General features: G+C 38.1%; 1 protein-coding gene across 3 annotated transcripts in view; it reads left to right on the forward strand.

Moving 5' to 3' along the window:
- The window catches only part of PRKG1 (protein kinase cGMP-dependent 1), a 1,159,635-nt gene that overhangs the window by 866,619 nt on the left and 272,425 nt on the right, over positions 1–20,591 (forward strand). For all 3 annotated transcript variants that reach the window (XM_004583389.2, XM_004583388.3, XM_058671972.1), the window contains one exon: positions 15,541–15,604. In XM_004583389.2, coding sequence (XP_004583446.2) covers positions 15,541–15,604 — 64 coding nt within the window. The remainder of the gene's footprint in view (positions 1–15,540; positions 15,605–20,591) is intronic.

Consider the following 20,591-nt stretch of genomic DNA (forward strand, 5'->3'; position numbering starts at 1 on the left):
CTCCTGGCTCCTGGCTTCAGATTGGCGCAGCTCAAGCCTCTGTGGCTGCTTGGGGAGTGAATTATCAGACGGAAGATCTTCCTCTCTGTCTCTTCTCCTATCTGTATATATTAGTACATATCATATGCTAATTATAATAGCATGCATGTGATATGAGTGTGTGTGTGTATAAGAAAAAGGTATTCATGTTAATCTACTGAAGCTGCTCACACTGTGTTTCTAGGGAATCTTTTGAAAAGCAAGTTTAACTATGCTACACCATTACCAATGCATCACTGAAGTGATGAGCAAGAAAATCCAAAATGTTCTTGTAGAACTTGATGTGTTTTTTAAAAGATTTATTTATCTTTATTAGAATGGCAGATATATGATATATATATAAGCACACACATATTATGATAATTCCCTTTCCCCCATTGATTTCCCTTATATTATTATGATGGTGTAGTCCATCAACAGCAGTCAAAAGTCCATTGTTCTGCTATCTAAGTGCATCCAGACATTGTAGGTTTAGACAATAGGAACACTTTTTTCTATCCTCTCATTCAACTATGACTCCAACTCTTCATGAGTGGATTGGACACCACTAATAGCAAATAACAGGTCTTATTTGTCCCCTGTCAAGTTCTATCCTTAAACATACCTGACCACATAGAGTTATCACATTTACTGTGTTGTTCACCTATCTGTGCCTTTATGTGTGCTCTTCACAGTTCTGAAGTACTCATTCTCTGATTGACTCATTCCTCTTTCCTGGATTAGATGTATTTCATTTCTTGCTTCACGTGTCCTCTCAATCTGAGTCTTGGGGTGCTTTTGCTCCTCCAAGTAGATATAATTTATTCTTTGACATGACTACCCATACTTTTAATTATCTTTTACCTGTTTTTTTCACCTCTCCAGAGGATATGGATTGCATCTTTTTTCCCCTTCTTTTGACTTGTCAAAATCTAGCGTAGTACAATAAAGATGATGTCATCATGTATACAGTTCATTATTTGAATAACATTAATTATATATTTTATAGGCACAGTTATTCAGAAAGGAAATATTAATCAAAACATTGTTCTTTGACATAATAATAACATCTGTCAGGAATATCATTGTCGTCTGTAGGGTTTCTTTTATAAGTATCAATTATAGAATCATTGATATGTAAGAATGCAACAGATAAGATTATTAGTACTTGCAAACATACACTTTATATTTCATAGAATTAAAAAATCAAATATATGGGCCCATTAAATTTCCAGTACCTTCTGTGCAATACATTTTGGAATCCAATGTAAATATTCTAATTTTGGAGACTGCAGTTATTAGAGATGAATACTTAAATGAGTACAAAGTTAGTGAAACTTTCTCTTTCATGAGAGTGACTTAGATACATCACATCTGTTGACTAATGTGCTATCTGCTGCTGCAGCAGGCTGATTCCTTTGAGCATAATGTCTTGTGGTTTCTTCCATGTTACAGCAAATGGGAAAAATTTTCCTCTGTTTTAAGATTGAATAATTTACTTTTTATTTGTGAGTATGTGCCATAATTTTCTTGATTCATTTGTTGTTAATATTTGAACTATTTTCATATCTTGGTTGTTGTTGGGAGTGATGTTCAGATCCCCAGGAGAGTGTAATGCCCTTTCAAAACCCTGATTTCAGTTCTTTTGAATAGACAATTAAAATAGGATTAGTGTTCTTCAGTGAATCCAGTTCTGTTTTCATACCTTCTCACCACCTATGTTATAAGACTTTGTCTCTCCACACCATCATTTGTTTCTTTATTTTTCAATGGTAATTGTCTTAATCAATATGGGGTGGTATTTCATTGTGGGTCTTAATTTCTGTGATGAGTTTATGTTGAATGCTTCTTCATGGACCAACTTCTGTATCTCTTTGAAAAAACATCCACTCAAGTCCTTTGTTGATCTTTTTAACTGCTACTTCTGTTATACTTCAAATTATTCATGTAAAGCAATTATTTTTATTTTTATTGTTTCCTTATGAATTGTGCTACATGTTGTGCATTTTTGAGTTATCAATTTTTCATTATTGTAATGAAATATCTGAAATAGGCTAAGGAAGATTTATCTAGGGCAAGCATTTACACTAGCAGTTAAGGTGTTAGTTCAGGTGTCGTCATCCATATCAGAGTGCCTGAGTTCAATCACCCATTCTACTCTCAATTCCAGATCCCTGCTAATGCACACCCTGGGAGGCAGAAAATGACAGCTAAAACTGGATAGATCTCTGCCTTCCACATGGAAGACATATACTGGGATCCTGGTCCATGACAGGCACTAGGGGGAAACCAGTGAGTGGGAGCTCTGTGCCTGTCTCTCTGCCTCTCAAACAGCTAAATAACTGGTACCAATCCTTTTCAGTCTCAAGGTAGGGTAGAATAGAACGTGTTAGAGAGCGAGCAGGCATAGGATGTAGAGGTATCCTGCCACAGAGCTCAAGGATTCAATCACTGGATCCTTTTTTTGCTCTGTTTTGTTTTAAAAATTGATTTTTTTTATTGGAAAGTCAGATTTATGGAGATAAGGAGAGACAGAAAGGAAGAACTTCTATCTACTGGTTCACTCCTCAGCGCTACAACAGCTCTGGAATCAAGCTGATCCCAGGCTAGGAACCAGGAGCCTCCTCCGGGTCCTAAGACTTTGGGCCATCCTCTGCTTTTTTTCCCAGGCCATAAGCAGGGAGCTGGATGGGAAGAGGATCAGCTGGGATAGGAATTGGCACCCCAATGGGATCCTGGGCATGCAGGGTGAGGATTTAGCCACTAGCTACTGCACCAGGCTCAACATTGGGTCCCTTTTGCATAAGCTTGTACTGTCTAATCACTTCCCAAGAATCAACCTTTAAAATATAATAGAATGTCATCCTCTTACTGTCATTTGTATAAGGTTTGTGCCTTGCCCAACACTGGTTAATGTGGACATTTTAGGAGTGTATTAGTGGTGGAAGAGCTTTCTCTCATTTGTATATGCATGTGTACTCTGCCTTGCAAATAAAAACAAACCTAAAAATTTGGTTGAGCTGAAATTATCAGATGCTTAAAGACAGTAATAATGAGCGTGCCTCCATGCTTTATTAACAATTAAAAGTAACCTGATCTTCCCCCATAAAGTAATGTGTTTGTATTCTTAATCCTCTATTTATTACTTCTAATAGCGATTTGATGAACCTATCATTTAACACTCATTGTCATAAACCGTCATATTCCTCAGTCCTGATGTCTTCACTTCCTATATAAGTCATTACTTTGGTGTAACACACTTGTCTCCAGAAATCAGAATATGAATCTGAAAGAAAGTACAGCAGCACATCTTCACTTACAGGTGTCTTAGAATATTTAGTCAGATTATATAGTCTGGTTCCTTAGTACAAAAATATCCTATGCAGTATTACTTCACTCAACCATTTAATACACTGACAAAGAATGCATTGCTGGAAGACTAAATGATGTTATTATGTTTTCCTGTAAATTAATACAGATGACAAAAGAAAAAACATGGAACATTATTTGAACCATGCTAAATCATCTTAGATAGTGGTTACTTATTCTAAAGATTGAACGAAGTAAGGCTTGTAGAGTGTTAACAGAATGATTATAGCATTGTAAGCGCTGACTAGATTTTAATTGCTAGCAAAATATATAGGAAAGGAATATGTACATAACATGGTAAGTAGAACTACATTTATAACCATTAAAGCCACTTTTAAAGTTGAAATAATCTGTTCTCTAGAAGATTGACTAAAAGTTTTGTGTGAGTTAAAATACCTACTTCAGCGAAGTCTGTAAAAGGAAAACAAGTCTTTAGATAAGATTCTTCACTTTATTCTATGCACTCCCATTGCCAGAACTTCTGTCTGGTCGGAAATGGTACAGTGATGGGAAACTCGTATGGTGGCTTGATGTGTTTTTGTCCCTCATACAATACTTTGAATGTCTTCAACAGACAATGCTGAGGTGCTACTTTGCCTGACTGTCCCAGGTCTTAAGTGAGGCACAGCACTTAGTGCATTTTTTGAATTGTTTATAGTCACTTACTGTAAACGCTAAATTATGGTGAGTAGTTACTGAGCATTCCTTGAGCAGGGTCCTATGCTAACAGGTATTTAGAATGAATACTATCATTTAACGTTATCTAATTGCATTTCTGTAATCTGTTTCTAAGGAGACAATCTAATATAAATATTTTAAAAGGCAGAGGTTTGATTGTTTCATTGACTTTTAAATATTGAGAATAAGCTGAATTTATAAGAACTTTTGCAAGTTGTTGTGTTTTTAAAATATTGTTGTTGTTATTATTATTTTGAGAGACAAATGGAGAGGAAAAAAATATTCCATTTGCTGGTTCACTGCCCAAATGGCCATAATGGCCAGAATTGGGTCAGTCCAGAGCTATGAGCTAGGAGTTTCTTTCAGGTCTCCCTCAGGGATATGGGGCCCGAAGCATTTGGAACATCTTCTCATGCTTTCCTAGTTAAGTTAGCAGGTAGCAGGATCAGATGTGAGCAGCTGGAACTCAATCAGTGACCATGTTGATGTTGGTACAGCATGCACAGACTTAACCTGCTAACGCCGTGCTACTGGCCCCTGCTATTTTTTGAGCATATGGATTACTTCCTGTGTTCTTATGCTTTCTAAAATTATTAAAGTATGAACTAGAAAAACAATTGTGTTACATTCCAAAAAGCTACTTCTGTAAAAAGTATTGAGGAGTTATCTTGCAAGGGAAAAGTTGAAGTTTCATATTGGAAATATTTAAAATGATACTAAAAAGATGATTTTATGTTAATTCTATATGAGAGATTCCTTATAGAGTGAAATTTGAATTCTGTGCTTTGCTTAGGTTATATGCTTTCACAAGGGTTTTACTTATTAAAGGTTAATGATTTTTTTTAGTTTGTATTTCTGAGTTGATATATAGGAGTAATTATTTTTAACATTCTACAAAACTTTTCACCAAGTGACCTGAATTGAATACTCTATCCCTCACATTTCTGGAAGCATACACCTCAAGGTCAGCTATTCTGGATTGATTTTGATAGGTAAAACATTTTTTATTCAACCCCATTTGTGCATCTATCTCTTACTCGGTTTTGTTCTGAGGGAGCTTGACATGTTTGACCTCAGAAAGGTATGTCAAGGCAAGATTTCGCTCACAGGATCAGATCACAGCTAATGCAGGCTGATGGGGGCTGTTTCTCTGTTATGCTACCAAACAACCCTAGACGTTACTTACAGCAGTGAGCATGACTGTATTTCAGTAAAATCTGACTTCAGCAGACAATAGTTTGCTGATTTAGAGTCCAAGGCATAACCTGACAAATACAATACAGTAATTGCTGCGATGAAGAGTAAGTGAGGAGCCTGGGAGCAGAGTCGGGCGTCTCTGGTAGGTGTCTGCACCAAGTCCTCACGGCAACCAGAATGGGAGCAAAGAGATTCAAGCAAAGCTTCTCTGGGAAGGTTGTAGTTGACCTTAAACCTACAAATGTAGAACGATTCACAAGACATCCCGTAAAACCCATTCCATGTTAACATAGAGGCTATTTTCAACTTTGACGCCTCAGTACAAGTCACTGTCTCCAAACTAGGTAGCAAACATTTCTGAATGCAAAGGTTACCTGCTTAGTTTAAGTTTAGAAAATTATCTTTTCCCTCTCTAGTTGGCTTTTACTATAGCTTTTGAGTTTGAGTTTGTCTTGGTCATAGCATTATAAAGGGTCTAGTAAGCCAAATCATAAAGAGATTTTCAAATTTCTATATTTTGTAATATCTTGTTTATCCTTGACTTTTTTTCCAGTGTCATCCTCTCAAAGGTGTTTTCTGAACAGTATGATTTTGAAAACAGCCACAAACTGAAGAGGGCAAGTTATGGAGCCCATTTATTTGTCCACCTTTCAGCCAATAATTCTGTACATAGTTTAATCAGAGAGCTCCAAAGTGTGGCAGTTACTGGGGAAACAGGTACTCAGCCTGTATAATGCAGGTATGCGTGGAGTATGTTGAGGTTTCAGGTCGAGCAAGCCAAACACTGATTTGATGGATTAGGAAAATTGTGCAACTATAGAGTAAGGGTTCTAAACATCAAATGGTGTCACTCCTTGAAGAGTTTGGTTTTTTTGTTTTGTTTTTTTGTCTTTTTTTGTTTAGGGGAGTGGTCCCATGGACCATTGCTTACATTAATTTTGTAGGTGTGAATGAGAGATGCTAAATGTTCTGCAGCACATCAGGACAGCCTTGGGCTGTGAAGACTTTTGCCATCCATATTCCAGTAGAGTCTCAAAGAGAAGCATAGGCCTTAACCTCGGGGGGCTTGTGATCATCTTGCAAGATTGACAACGTGGGTGGACACTAAAGCAAAACTTTATAGGCTGATTTCCCTTAGTGCAGGCATGAGCTATTGTAAAGGCCCTATGCTCCTCTTTCACTTTTAACTATCAAGTGCCATTTGTATAATCACATAAAAACCTCTGATGTTTTATTTTTGATCCAGGCATAGTCTATTGTATGATTTACAGAGCAAAGGTCAGGTACAGTGTAATCATCTGAATAAGTCCTATTGGATGCTGTTATACATTTCAGAGGCAATTTCTGAAAAATTATGACTAGTGGCTCACCTCTTGATGGCCGTTTGGATAGGAGCACCAGAATAATCTGAGTTCTAATTTTGCAGTGGGTTTTTGAAAAGGCTACTCTAATGGCCTTTTTTTTCCTTAAACATTTATATATTTCGTTGGAGAGTCAGATTTACAGAGAGGAGAGACAAAGAAAGATCTTCCATCCCTTGGCTCGATCCCCAAGTGGTCACAACGGCCAGAGCTGAGCTGATCCGAAGCCAGGGGCTTCTTCCGAGTCTCCCATACAGGTGCAGAGTCCCAAGGCTTTGGGCTGTCCTCAACTGCTTTCCCAGGCTGCAGGCAGGGAGCTGGATGGAAAGTGGAGCAGCTGGAATACAATCCAGCCTCCCTATGGGATCCTGGTGTTTACAAAGCGAGGACTTTAGCCACTAGGCCATCATGCCAGGCCCTTCTGTCACTGAGTAATCTAGAGCAGGCCTTTTACCCTGTTTGGGGCTTTGGCATCCTGTGTCAAAGTGACTGGGTTTGAGACCCCTGTCCAGCTGCTACAGGCATTTGGGGACTGAACCAGTAGTTGGAAGTGCTCTCCCTCTTGCTATCTCTCTGGCTTTCAAATAAAAATGAAAATAAAAGAATAATAAATATGGGTCTGGAGCAATGGCCCAAATCCTTGCCTATGGCTAAATCCTTCCCTTACATCTGCCAAAATCCCATATGGGCACCAATTCATATGTCCCAGATTTTTTGCCTGTGGCCTGGGAAAGCAGTAGAAGTCAGCCCAAGACCTTGGGACCCTGTACCCACATGGGAGATCCAGAAGAAGCACCTGACTCCTGGCTTTGGATTGGCTCAGCTCTTCTCTTTGTATGTCTGCCTTGCCAATGAAAAGTAAAGTAAATCCTAAAAAAACTGATAAAAATTTTCTTTCTCTCTTTTCTTCCTTCCTTTCCTTCCTTCCTTCCTTCCTTTACTTTCTTTCCTTCCTTCCTTAATAGCCTCAAGGAAATTGTCTTCTGCACAAATAACAGGTACATGGTCCTTAACACAGATCAGAGTAACTATAAATAAGATGCCCCCCCCACTTTTTTTTAAACCGTAAGAGGTAGCTCTTTTCAGAAAGAAGGCAGAGCCGGGGTCAGAGTGGACTGAATTGGAGAACCTGTTCCTGTCCTGTATGAACTGCATCACCCTGTGCAGTAACCCAAACCTGAGCCAGCATTACTTTATTGCATGTGGCTTCATTGCATTTATTCATTTGATTTTCATGTTTTAAGTGCCTACCACATAAGTTACATGTAAAGTGCAGTTTTACACAGGCTTCATTGTTCCTTTAGTTGAGTGCCTACCCTGGGAGAGCCCTTAGTTAACTGTTTCATGTTTATTAACAATGACACAGCCCGAGAGCTAGGTCTGGTAGTTTCGATCTTCTAGCTTCAAGACTTCTTGGCTTTAAATAATGTACTCATAGTCACACAACTAGACAATAGAATCCTGGCGTTCAACTTCTTGCATGTGTGATTCCTGATTCTACTTCCTGCTGATGTGTTTACTGGGGGCCACCAGGTATAACATGAGTCAAGTCCCTTCCACCAGCATATGGGAGACCCAGTTTGGGTCCACCATCCCTGGCTTTGTGAGCAGAAACTTCAGGAACAGAATGACTTAATTTTTCCATTGTCTTGATAATAGCCAGAAACGTTTGCTTGTGTTCATTGATGAATCCCCAACATGAGGGAAAACAATTTGTAGCACACAATAAAGCACTCAACTGGGGCCAGCTTTATGACACAGAGGTTCAAGTCCAGCTGTTCTACTTCTGATCCAGCCCCCTGCTAATGGACCTGGGAAAGCAGCCAAAGATGACATAAGTACTTCGGCTCCTGTCACACTTGTGGGAGACCCAGATGGAGTTTCCACTTCTTGGTTTCATGCTGGCTAATGTGGTTTTCAGGAAGTGAATCAGTGGATGAATGATTTCTGTCTGATTTTCCCCTCTTTCTGCAAGTCTGACTTTCAAATAAAAAGAATTAAAAATTAATAAAAAAATAAAAAGTAAATTTAAAAAAAGAACTCAGTATTAATGAATAAAGAAATAACAATTTCCAACAGTAATTTTTTTTTCTTATAGGAGGGCCCACCCATTCACATACATTTTTCTACTTGGAATACCAATTTTATATTTCAGATTTTTTGGTTTCATAAAAATACATTTACTAACTCTTAATAATTTGATTATATAAGAGAAAAGAGGAGAAAGACAATATACATTTCACCCAACAAACCTACTAAAAATTTAGATTCTTCATACAGAGCTCTGTTCACAATTGTAAGTATATCTTAAAACAGCATAATTATGTTAAATACATAATTTTCTTATCTGGTTCTTAAGGTATTATCTTATTTTACATACTATTCATCAGTACATCTGTTTATTGATGTTTGTATGTAGAACTGAAAATGAAATATGTAAACTTTTTATAAATCAGTAATAGACATGGTAACATAGTCATTTTCATTTTGCTGAACCTGGCTGTTTTTTGGGTAGTCTAACTCTATAACTCTAACAAGACATATGTCAACAGCTTAAGTGAACAGTTTCATGAGGGGTGTGCAGAGAAATCTTCAATACCCCAGTGAGGAGTAACTAATCTTTGTGTCCCACCCAGTGAGTTATAAGTGCATCCCTGCTGACCGTTTCCTGTCTAATTCTAAGCTTTCCTTGTTCTCTGTCTATTCTAGATTGTTTGTTTTGAGGGGTTTTTGGAGTGATCCTGATGGTCATTGCAAGACAGGGTGGGGACCCAAAGTCGGAACCAGGCAAGGACCAGAGAAAGTTCCTCTCCCTAGTTCCAAAGGAAGTTTACTGTTCTGTTTCTGTGGACCTTGGATCCTGCAAGGCAGGATTTGGACTTCTTCCATCCCATGTGGTAGATCCAAATGGGGGTAGGTGACCTCAGAGTTCTTGGCCTCCGAAGGCACTCCATTTCCCCATGGTCTCCTTGGCAGTTGGGATGTAGTCCTTGGTGGTCATACTGATAGTCCTTGGTGAGGATCTGGGAGTTGTCAGGGTTGGGATACAAGCCTCCTCCTGTCCACCTGCTCCACTCTGGAGTCTCTCCCCCCACCCACTCCACGCGCATCACCTCCTGTAAAGAGGTTGTCAGGATTGCTCCTGATTCCCCCCATATGCCTTTGTAGTTTCACTATTTTCTAATGCTGTTTCGAGTCTGTTGTCTATGAGTTACCAGTTATGATCCTGGTAGGTTATACTTGACGTCTTCCTCACACATTCTAGGGAGATGGAAGATTTCTCTGCTCTCCCTCCCCATTACGGAATAACATAGGGTATTAAAAGTGTATTAGAAAACAGTACTTTGTTAAAGGCTTATTGCAATATGAAATTTATAACCGTATCAATACCCTTCTCATAATCTATTGTCTTAGAATCTCTTGCTCCATCTAGTATTTTGATGCATTTTTAAAATCAGTGTGTGATTATTCAATGTGATGCTTTTGTCATTTGGAAAATATTGATTCATTGAGTTATACAGAATTTCCTAAAAATTACTGTACCTCTTTTTTTTTTTTTTTAAAGATTTATTCATTTTATTACAGCCAGATATACAGAGAGGAGGAGAGACAGAGAGGATGATCTTCCGTCCGATGATTCACTCCCCAAGTGAGCCGCAACGGGCCGATGCGCGCCGATCCGAAGCCGGGAACCAGGAACATCTTCCAGGTCTCCCACACAGGTGCAGTGTCCCAATGCATTGGGCCGTCCTCGACTGCTTTCCCAGGCCACAAGCAGGGAGCTGGATGGGAAGTGGAGCTGCCAGGACAGGAACCGGCGCCCATATGGGATCCCGGGGCTTTCAAGGCGAGGACTTTAGCCGCCAGGCCACGCCGCCGGGCCCTACTGTACCTCTTAATGTAACATTTCACTACTGATATCACCAGGAAAATATTTTGAAGTATTGAAAAGCTGATATGCTTACAGTACTCACGGTGACAAGTAAAAGTTTTCTGAAAGCTTTCGTTTTTATTTGAAAGTTTGAAATAATTTTGCCGTCAAAAACTGTTACTTCCTTTGAAGTGACAGGCTTGCTTAGTTGGCTTGGAAGAATTGTCTGCCAAATACTCAACTGTCAATAACCGTGGTTTTGTCAGTGCTTCGGTGAAAAATGATGTACCATGAGCAAAGTGACTAATTCAGCTTGCAGCTTCAACAGTCATTCAGTGACTTTCCTTCAGAAAACAGTCATACTCCAAAATGCTGAAGTACTGCTGATGCTTATGCTTAGGATTGAAATGCAATAAAATTAATAGCACTGTTTGAGCAAAAACTTTTTTTTTCATTATTTGAAAGGCAAAATGATAGGAAAGGGACAGAGAAAGAGATAAGAAAGAAAAAGAAAAAGTTCTTCAACTCTGTGGGTCAGCCCCAAAATGCTTATAACAGTGGAGCCAGTCTAAAGCTGCAAGCCAGGAGCCAGGAGCTAGTCTAAAGCTGCAAGCCAGGAGCCAGGAGCCAGGAGCCAGGAACTGCCCCCAAGGGACCATAGCAGGAGATTCAACAGTCTATTGAGAGGAATAAAATTACTTAGATATGAATATGGAACATCTGTTCATGTAATTGTCCTAGACTCTTCAATAAAATAACTTCAATTAAATAAAACTCCTCAAATAAAATACAAGGTGGAAATACTTTCATGGAATTAGAACTAAAGGAACCCTGTCAAAAGAATTAGGATCATGCTTTGGAAAGAAAAAACAGTGTTGAACAACAGTAATACTTGAATACAGAATAAGTATTAGATGATTTTATGCGGGCAATTTTGTTACGTATGCTAATGCTATAAGAGTTATTTATCCACCAAACTGTTTTCTAAGGACATGAGGGTATATATCATTGTACCAGTAGCAAATTTTATGATTTCTGCAGCTTCTTCTCAAATGTTTAGTCTAGGAGTGTCAGTTTGTATAAACACTTAGAAGAAAGATAGATTGAATGTAGAAGTTTTGTAGTGTTAACAGGTATAGTTCTAAGTGTTGGGTATGTAGGTAATCCTATTGTTTCATCGGCCTTTCTGTTTGACATTTTTCACAATGAAAAATTGGGAAATACATGAAGCCACCAAGTGAAATGTTACAGATATCATTGGTTCCTTTCTAGGTCATTAATGAAACAGTAAAACCCTGTTGTGAGAGGAATTTTTCGCTGTCGCTGAAAAAGTATACATGTCAGTAGCTGACCACTTCGGTCAGTTCATCCTTTCTTTACTATTGTTTGTAAGTCTTTGTATCATTCAATTAGAAAAACTAGTGGAAAAGCACCAGAATTTAAATCATCTCAGGTATATTACATTCAAGTACATTCTGTAACTCCAGGCGTTCTGCAGTCCTTAGGGAAAGAAAACATTTTAGCGCATTGGTAAGAATTACTTGTAATTAGCACTCAAATGATTATGATAAATTATTTTTCCATTAATGAAAATATTCTTCCCTAATTGTTCGAACATTTTCTCTGGTAGTTTGCCCTCACAATTATTCTGTGATAAACAAATTTTGTAAATTTATTTAACATTAAATTTTCAGAATCTTAGTTAACGTTACCTGAAATTAGCATTTCCAAATTATTGGAGCTTAAATCTTTTAATATGTTTGAGAAGGTGCAACTAATATTTTTCTGAACTAAGAACAACCTCTATGGTGATGATCTTGGTGTTCAAGTTACTAATAGAGCAGTAATTAGAAAAAATTAATTACATAGTTGAACTTATTTAAGGATAGGTTAACAGAGATCTTTGAATATTAAAGATAGCTGGAACAATCAGTTTAGAGTGATTTATAGAACCTAAGGTTCTTACATTTTAGTGATTTCCATGTTCTTAAGCTCAAAGGTACTTCAGTTGCTAACAGTTAACTTTTCAGAATATTTCTCTTAAAAAATTATCTTTAATTTTTATTAGTACTAATTGTTGCTAATATTTTGAGGCATTCAAGGTAGTAAAAGATAACATGTTTGAAGTGTTCAGGACAGGCATTGTGGCACAGGAAGTTAAGGTACACCATGAGGTACCCACATCCCATAGCAGAACCTGAGTTAGAGTCCCAGCTGCACTTCAGCCTCAGCTTCCTAATATTGAGGGCATTTATTGTGAGTCAGCTAGCAGATAGACTGTCTCTCTTCTCCCCATCTTCCCAGTCCTGCAGCCACACACCTTTCAAGAATTTAACGATGAAGGACATGTACTTTAGCAGGTTATGTTGCCATCAGGAACACTGGCATCCTATATGACCATTAGTTTATATCCTGGCGGTTTCGCTCTGATTGAGCTCCCTGCTAATACACCCTAGAAGGTGACCCAAGGCCTTGGGCCTTAGCACCTGTGCATGTTCTAGGTTTCTGGCTTGGGCTTTGCCCAGCCATAGCTGTGGAACACATCAACAGATGTGTGACTTCTCTCTTAGAGAGACCTTAAAAAATGGTGTGTAGGTAAGTACTTTGAAAATTCTAAAACTGAACATTTTCATTTCATTTTCGTATATTGCAAACAAAACCTGAATTTATTTCTCATGGTTATGATGAACATGAAATCTTATATTTAGTTGACATATATACAACTTAGATTGAAATAAAAGATATATCATAGAAAATACCATATGTATTGCTTGGAATGCCCCTCTTTATATTGGAGCACCTAGGTTTGGGCTACTCCACTTATAATCTAGTTCCCTGATAATATTCGCCCAGAAGGCAGCAGGTGTTGGCTTAATTACTTGAGTCCCTGTTAACCACATGGGAGACTTGGATGCAGTTCCCAGCTCTTAGCTTTACTTGCCTGGCCCAGCCTAGGGTGGCTTTGGCTGTTTGAGAGTCTGGTAGATAAAGGATGATATTCTGTGTGTGTGTTGTCACTCTGTCTTTTCAATAATGTAAATATATTTTTAAGTGAAAAAAGGAAATATAATAGGCTTGTCTAAAGAAGGGAGCCAATTATAATAAAATGAGAAAAATCCAGTTGTAGTTTATAGTTTCCACAAATACCCAATGGATCAGAAACACTCTAATTATTCTAACATCTCAGAGGAAAGTGAAATATAGCTTATTAAAAGAAAAAGGAAGGTCTGGAATTTCATGACTGCATGACTTACGATATTGCTTCCTCTGTATTTTTTTTTCTGTCTCATTTTATGATATGCACCATGCAACAGCTAAAATAGACTATGTTCAGGAAGTGAAATCTCACAGGATTCAGACCACAGTCATCGGTTTGTGAAACAGATGGTTGGTCCTAGGTGAATTCTTAAACCTCTGCATAAAATCTTGAGATTTTATCAATATGTTATGCCTTAAGTAACAGGAATCAAAATGACAAATGAATAGCAAAACATTCATGCTTGTATCAAAGCTGTGCTGTGGATTCTTTCACTGGACCATACGTGTCAAGCCAGAATTATTCGCCAAATCAAATAACAGAAATACATGTATATGATCTATGAATAGTCTTCTGTGACAGTCCAGACAATAGAAAATGGTGACAGTAATGCTTAAGTCTTCTGAGGCATTTCTGGGACATAACATATGTGACCTTTGCCGTAACCTTGGGTTGCTGGAAAGACCCGAAAGGGAAGTGACAGCTCTTATCACAGGACAGTATCTCATGCCAGAATGAGATCTTGCTTTTCTTCTACAGCTCAGGTAGTAAGCTGATTGTCCCAGATTGTCTTGTATAAATGGAATTGGGAGGACCTGTTTGGTTCTATTGTTCATTACTAGGCTGGATTGGATAAAATGCATGGTGCTTAAACTGGGTGTTTGTGTTCCACACCACTACAGTTGAATGATTTGTATCATGTGTCAGTGTTCTCTTAGCTGATTGGATGAACATTGCTCAAGAACTTGGCTGATAGCGGCTGCTCTCCACGTGTGGTGGAATAGGGCAGTTCACCTGTTGGTGCCCGCTGGTGAAACAGACTCCTGAGCTTCTTAGAGTCTGTCTCTGACTCATTTTTTAAGGATAGATTTGGTTAACTCGCTATATTTTTCTGTATTGAAGCTCTGAGATATGGAAATTTTGTTCCACATCTAAATTAAATTTATATGATGTTGAGTTTTGTTTTCTCTTTGAAAAGTCATTATTATTTCACTTATGAAAGAAGTTTGTTAGTTTGTGTATTCAACCCCCAACAATATTTTCATTAGTTGCTTTGTGGGGAGAAATAAAAGCTGAGTGGGAACAAAGGAGCTAACTCTTTCAGCGTTGTAAGACCACCAGTCTGTGCTCTATCTCGTCTGATCTGACTGTCCATGTTTTGTAACTTCAGTCAGCACGCACTATTTGGTGTGTGATTTGTAAATTACGTGAAACTCCTAGAGATTAAATGGAATGGTTCTTTATCTTCATGGAGTTTTGATATTAGCAGGAAAGGTACTGTGTTTTATATATCTGATTGTCTGACAACAGTTGAAGTAATTAATGTGTGAGAGCTGTGAGAGTTCGTAGAGGAATAATTGGACCAAGATGGAGAGAGTTTCGCAAAAGGACAGAACTTTCTGATTTTAGTAACAGATGCTTGCAAGTCTGCGTGGAATGTGTGGCTGGGACATGGGCATGGAGAGGGATCTAGAAAGGGAGGTAGTAGAGAAAGGAATCTAGTGACAGTGGCCTAATCGACAAGAGAAGTGCTCTTCCCAGTACAGTTGAGGCACCCATAACTGTAAGTTATAGTAATAACTATTAAGTGTGATTTCAACTCATTTCTGTGCATCCTAAAAGCTTGCTTCTGTTCAACATGTGTTTGCCCTGTTAGAAAATAAACAGTCCTTTTATGGATTCTTCATAATGTGATATGTCTCCATTCTCATTCAGGTCTATTACAGTTTTATTCATGCAAGGAAGTTGCTGTTCATGCATTCAACATCATTCTGTGTTCTGTTTTCCAGCGTTCCTACCTTCCAGAGCCTTCCTGAAGAAATCCTCAGTAAGCTGGCTGACGTCTTGGAGGAGGTAACTACCCTTCACCTTTATCCTCGTCACAGTGCTGCTGGCTGCTTTTATACCTGCAAACAACAGAAGGACCTTTCACTTTTTAAAGCCTGAGACGAGAGCTATGCATTTCACATCAAATAAAAAATAGTTTAGCACAGCCAGCATTTGGTATACTGTTAGAAATGGACAAATCAACTTAACTCCAAGGGAGGAAGGTTTTTTTGGTTGTTGTAGTTAGTAAATGTAATGTAACTTGAACATCTGAGAGTGGGAGGTGACATGTTTGCCCCTGTTTTGATTGGTATAAAATACATTTACAGTTATTGCAACTCTGATGCTCCACATTAGCATATTTACAACTGCAATTAGTTGTAATTAAAATACAAATTTTATTAGCATGGAAATACTTTATATGCATAATTTTATGCCAGGAAGTGGAGAGTCATTGTTGATTTCTTTTCTTTGTACTCATGAAGTTTTTGAAGATTAGAAACAGTGCCCTTTAGGCTATTTGTGTGTGTGCTGCCTTGTTCACTAACCGAGAAGTCTCAGAATGGAATTCTTCCATTCAAACTGCTGGGCTTCATACCAAATTAATAGCTGGTGAGTTTTAGTATCAAAGTTGTTTATCTGAAAGTATTAGATATTTGAATTTTGTTCCAACTTGTAAAGATAAAAACTTGTCTGTCTGTTGCTGGGGAAGCGTGGACACATCAATGATGAGTCAGAGACAACTTAGACAAGGTTAGGTTCATTCATTTTCTGTTTATTTGCTATGTTTCTCTGAGTTCCCCCTCTAATCAGGAGCTCTGAAATTGAGCAATGGATAACATGGGCACAATCCTATCCTCACTGAGCTTATAAAGGTGGATTTATATTAACCAATTGATGTTAAAATGATTGATTAAAATTATATTACAAATCAGTAAGTAAGATTTGAGGTACTAAGAAAAAAAAGAAAGAGGAACTAATTTAGCCTTAGTTGGGGTTTGGGAAAGAAGGGAGGGAGAAATGATTCTGATGAAATATACTAAGCTTAGCTCTGTAAAAGAGATAGGGGTTTGTTGTAGGAAGGAAGATTTCAGTTTAGAAGGAATCAAAAGAATAAGTGCTCTGAGATTGGAGGCTGGAATGCAGAAAATTGCTGGAGATGGGATCAGCTGGGGCAAAGGCCAGCAGGTCCAGAGGGCAGGTCCAGTGAGATGCCTTGATTTCTTCTTCTTTACCAGAGAAGGGCTTGAAAGGCTTTTTAGCCTCAAGGTGGGGTGGGAGGTGAAGGCAGAGTGGACCTGGATCAAATAGAGACTTTTAAAAAGTATTCCAGGAGGAGGCTTAATTGGATAAGTGAAAGTGAAATAAGATGCAAATAAACAGCCTTGTGGCAGAGGCTGCTTTAGGAATGTTCCCTGCTGAAGTCTTATTTTCAGATAAATTTAACTTATTTCCTTCTTAGAATCTGGACTTTATGTATATGTATATTTTAATCTTTCACATTAGTATTTTTTTGAAAGCCTGCAGTGTTCCAGTACTGTCGTACTCTTGGCATGCAGCCATGAAAACAAAAATCCACAGCTTAGTGGAGTTTATGTTATTTAGGTGGGGATCGAAGAGAGACTAGCTAGAAAACAGAGTAAATAATTTTTAATGTGTATGATATATTCCATAGATAAATACAGAAGAAAATAGGTGGAGTTGGGGGTATTGATATCTGTAACTGGAGTGTTAATAAAGAGATGGGAGATAGTATGGCTAAGAAAGAAGAAGGATGTGCCTGGGGAGATGTAGTAATAGTCAGGGGCTCATTGAAATAGGTTGGGAGTTAAGGGATGGTTGTAAGGTGTGCCCAGAGTGGTGCAGAGATCATCAGATTCATGGAAAGCCTTCTAGGCCACTGCTGTCCTCACTTTCACAGAGAGATGGAAGTCAGGGATGATTACTAAATGGTCTAATGAAGTGATTTGACTTTTTAATTTCTAACAAAATGACTGGAGCTTCCCTGATGAGAAAAGGCTGAGAAGGCTGTTACGATACTCTAGGGGGAAATGAGGGTGGCTTTGTTCGAACTGGCAAAGGGAAAATGCAAAATAGTCGACGTTTGAGGATAATGTGAAGGTAAAACCAAAATGCTTTCCTGTTGGGTTGGAATACATAGATGGGATGACAAAAGGAGAAATCGGAGGTGGTTCCATAATTGCTGGCCTGAATAACTAGGAGGAAGATGTTACTATTAGTTTGTGAAATGCAGAAGACTTGGAAGAAAGCACGTTGAGGAGAAGAATTAGGATGGTTAGGGAGACAAGATTCGAGGAAATCAAAAGCTTGCCTTCTCATCCAGGAAAATGGTATCTATCTATGACAGGAAAATGCTGGCTGAGTGGGAGTTACTTCAGGGACCAATATGGGTGAATACCAGCAGAAGTTTGAAGCAGCCAATGGTTATTAGTGCAGAATCAGTGGCTTTACAAAACCTGGTACTACCAGAAAAGCTTGAAACTACAAGAATATGGGATATTATTGAAGTACCATCTACATTTATTAACACATAAACACAGAAGTTCATTTTCAGCTGTTAAAAACATAATGCAAATTGGATATATGTGGCAGAAGGGAGAAGGGAAAAATGGGATAAAAAGAATTGCATGGATGGATGAATGGATGAATAGGTGCATAGGTGAATTAAGAGGAGTGCATGCAATAAACCTTGCTTAATCTTTGTTTTTTAATAAATCTTTAACATTTATTTTATGTTTACCGGAAAGCTAGATATACAGAGAGCAGGAGAAACAGAAAGGAAGATCTGCCATCCACTGAATCACTCCCCAAGTGGCCACAATGGCTAGATGAAGATTTTTAAAATTGAAAGTTTTTTTAAGTAGGTGCTCCAACAGAAGGGTTGAGTCAGGATCCCTGTATAAAGTTGAGCCCGTTTAAGTGAGTGTGTGTGTGTGTGTGTGTGTGTGTTTGGCTTCTTTATCTGAATTTAGATTGTAGTTGGTAGAGAATTTGTGAGCTACAATTGCTCTTTTGCCAAGCGAAAATGCATGGTTGAGTCAGGCAATTCGAAGTTGGGGGAGCATAGGAAAGGGTAATGATTGACTCTGTAAACTTAAATTGACTGAGAAGGACAGAGTCAACAAAATGGGCGAAGGCCAGTGAAAGGTTCTGGGTCTATGAACTGAACTCTCATGAGGGAAAAGTTTTCAAGTTGTTTTATATAAGAACATGTGAACTGAAAGGATACTGAAAATGCTTTTGTCTCTGGGACTAACTACATCAGTAACTTTGTGATCCTTGCACAGATTTAGTTTGAGGCCAGTTGAAATTAGCATTCTTATGATTTATTGATATCCTTCATTTTCTGGGTAACCACAAAATTAAGCACTACACTGTCACATTTGAATTCTGTCTTCAAGGGTAAAAAGGTTTCTGAGAAAAAATCCTGGCTGTATCTCTCTCTGAATTCACTGACCTGCAACCTCTGTAAATATAAAACTGCTTTCTCTGGTGGCTTCCAGGCTTTTTTAGTGTTGTTTTGTTGAACATAATGAATGGCTCTGTACTGATACTGTGGGTTTTTCAAAACTAAATCAAATTAAGCATTCATTATTAGTCCCAGTCAATACAACCACCCCACCCCCCAATGAAAGCGAAGGAAAAACCCAAAACTCCATAAAATCTTCTAATGATTTTTGTTGTTATCCACAGCATTGAAACATATGTTATATTTGGGGTAACAATAGTCATTGCTTTATAAGTAGTTTCAACCAAGGAAATGTTTCTGTAGTTTATGTCAGATTTTGTAATCAGAAGATGCCTTCATTTATGCTGTGATTGTGTGAGAAATAACACAATGTATACCAATCCTGAATGAAGATGGAAACAGATAATTAAGTGCCCACATATTTGTTTTCTGGATAGAAAAATGAAACAAACACACAAGATGTAAGACCGAAATATAAAAAAACACCCAGTGCAAAGAGGATTTAGCTCAAGTTGCATAAACAAGTACAATGAAAAGCTCGATGAAATTGTGTCTCAGATAAAGTGAAGCAAATTTGGAAGAACAAAAGTGTTATGAATGTCATATCACATTAAGGGGGAAATGTGCTTGGATAATTAAACTATCTTTCCACAAATATCACAAGATGAAACAATTCCAAATTGTTTTGAAACAAATGCAGTTTCATTATAATGAAGATGTTTGCAGCTTTGTTTATTTAGCAAATTCTTATGAAGCACCTGCCATATGACAGGAATTATTTCTAGCCCTGAGAATTCAAGACCCCGTCTCCCGCAGCATATGTTCCGATGGGGGATACAGATTAAAAAAATGGAACATGGATAAAAACACTCCATGGTTAATGTTAAAAGAAAAGCTTTAGACAAATTACACTTAGCAGAGTTTATCTGAGCAAAGATGTAAGCATAAAATTGGCAGCAGAATGGACTAAACATGGTTCAGAAGGATCCACCCTCCCCACCTCCTCCACTGCAAGTGTAGGCTGTATTTATAGGCAAGGAAAAGGAAATGACATTCAGAAACAGCTCAATTGACTGAGGTCACTTCTCTGGCCATGTTTTGGCAGCGTCAGCCTCTGATTGGCTTAGAGGTGTGGCTGTTATGATTGGCTGAGACTTAGGTATTTCTTGGAAGCTTAAAGTCTATTTACACATGAGGCTATGTATCGATTTATTATATACATAGTGACCTTTAGGCCAAACTTGAACTGTATATGGAAGCAGCTTAAGGCCATGAAATTCAGTTTAACATTACCAAGGGATGCTGTCTCTGGAGATAATCTTTAAACCAAGATGTAAGTAAAGAAGTGCTATGGGTACCAATCAGAGAAAGAACCATAAAAAGTATTAAATTAGGAATGGATATACTGTCCTTAAGGAACAAAAAAAGTATTTTAGGTTCCAGTAATAAAGCGAGAGGAGCCTGAGGGAATTGGCAAAGACTGTCAAAGACAGGTGCTGGCCATGTGCAGAGGCCTAACTTTTA

This window comes from Ochotona princeps, chromosome 13, assembly GCF_030435755.1.
Source record: "Ochotona princeps isolate mOchPri1 chromosome 13, mOchPri1.hap1, whole genome shotgun sequence".
NCBI classification, from domain to species: domain Eukaryota; kingdom Metazoa; phylum Chordata; class Mammalia; order Lagomorpha; family Ochotonidae; genus Ochotona; species Ochotona princeps.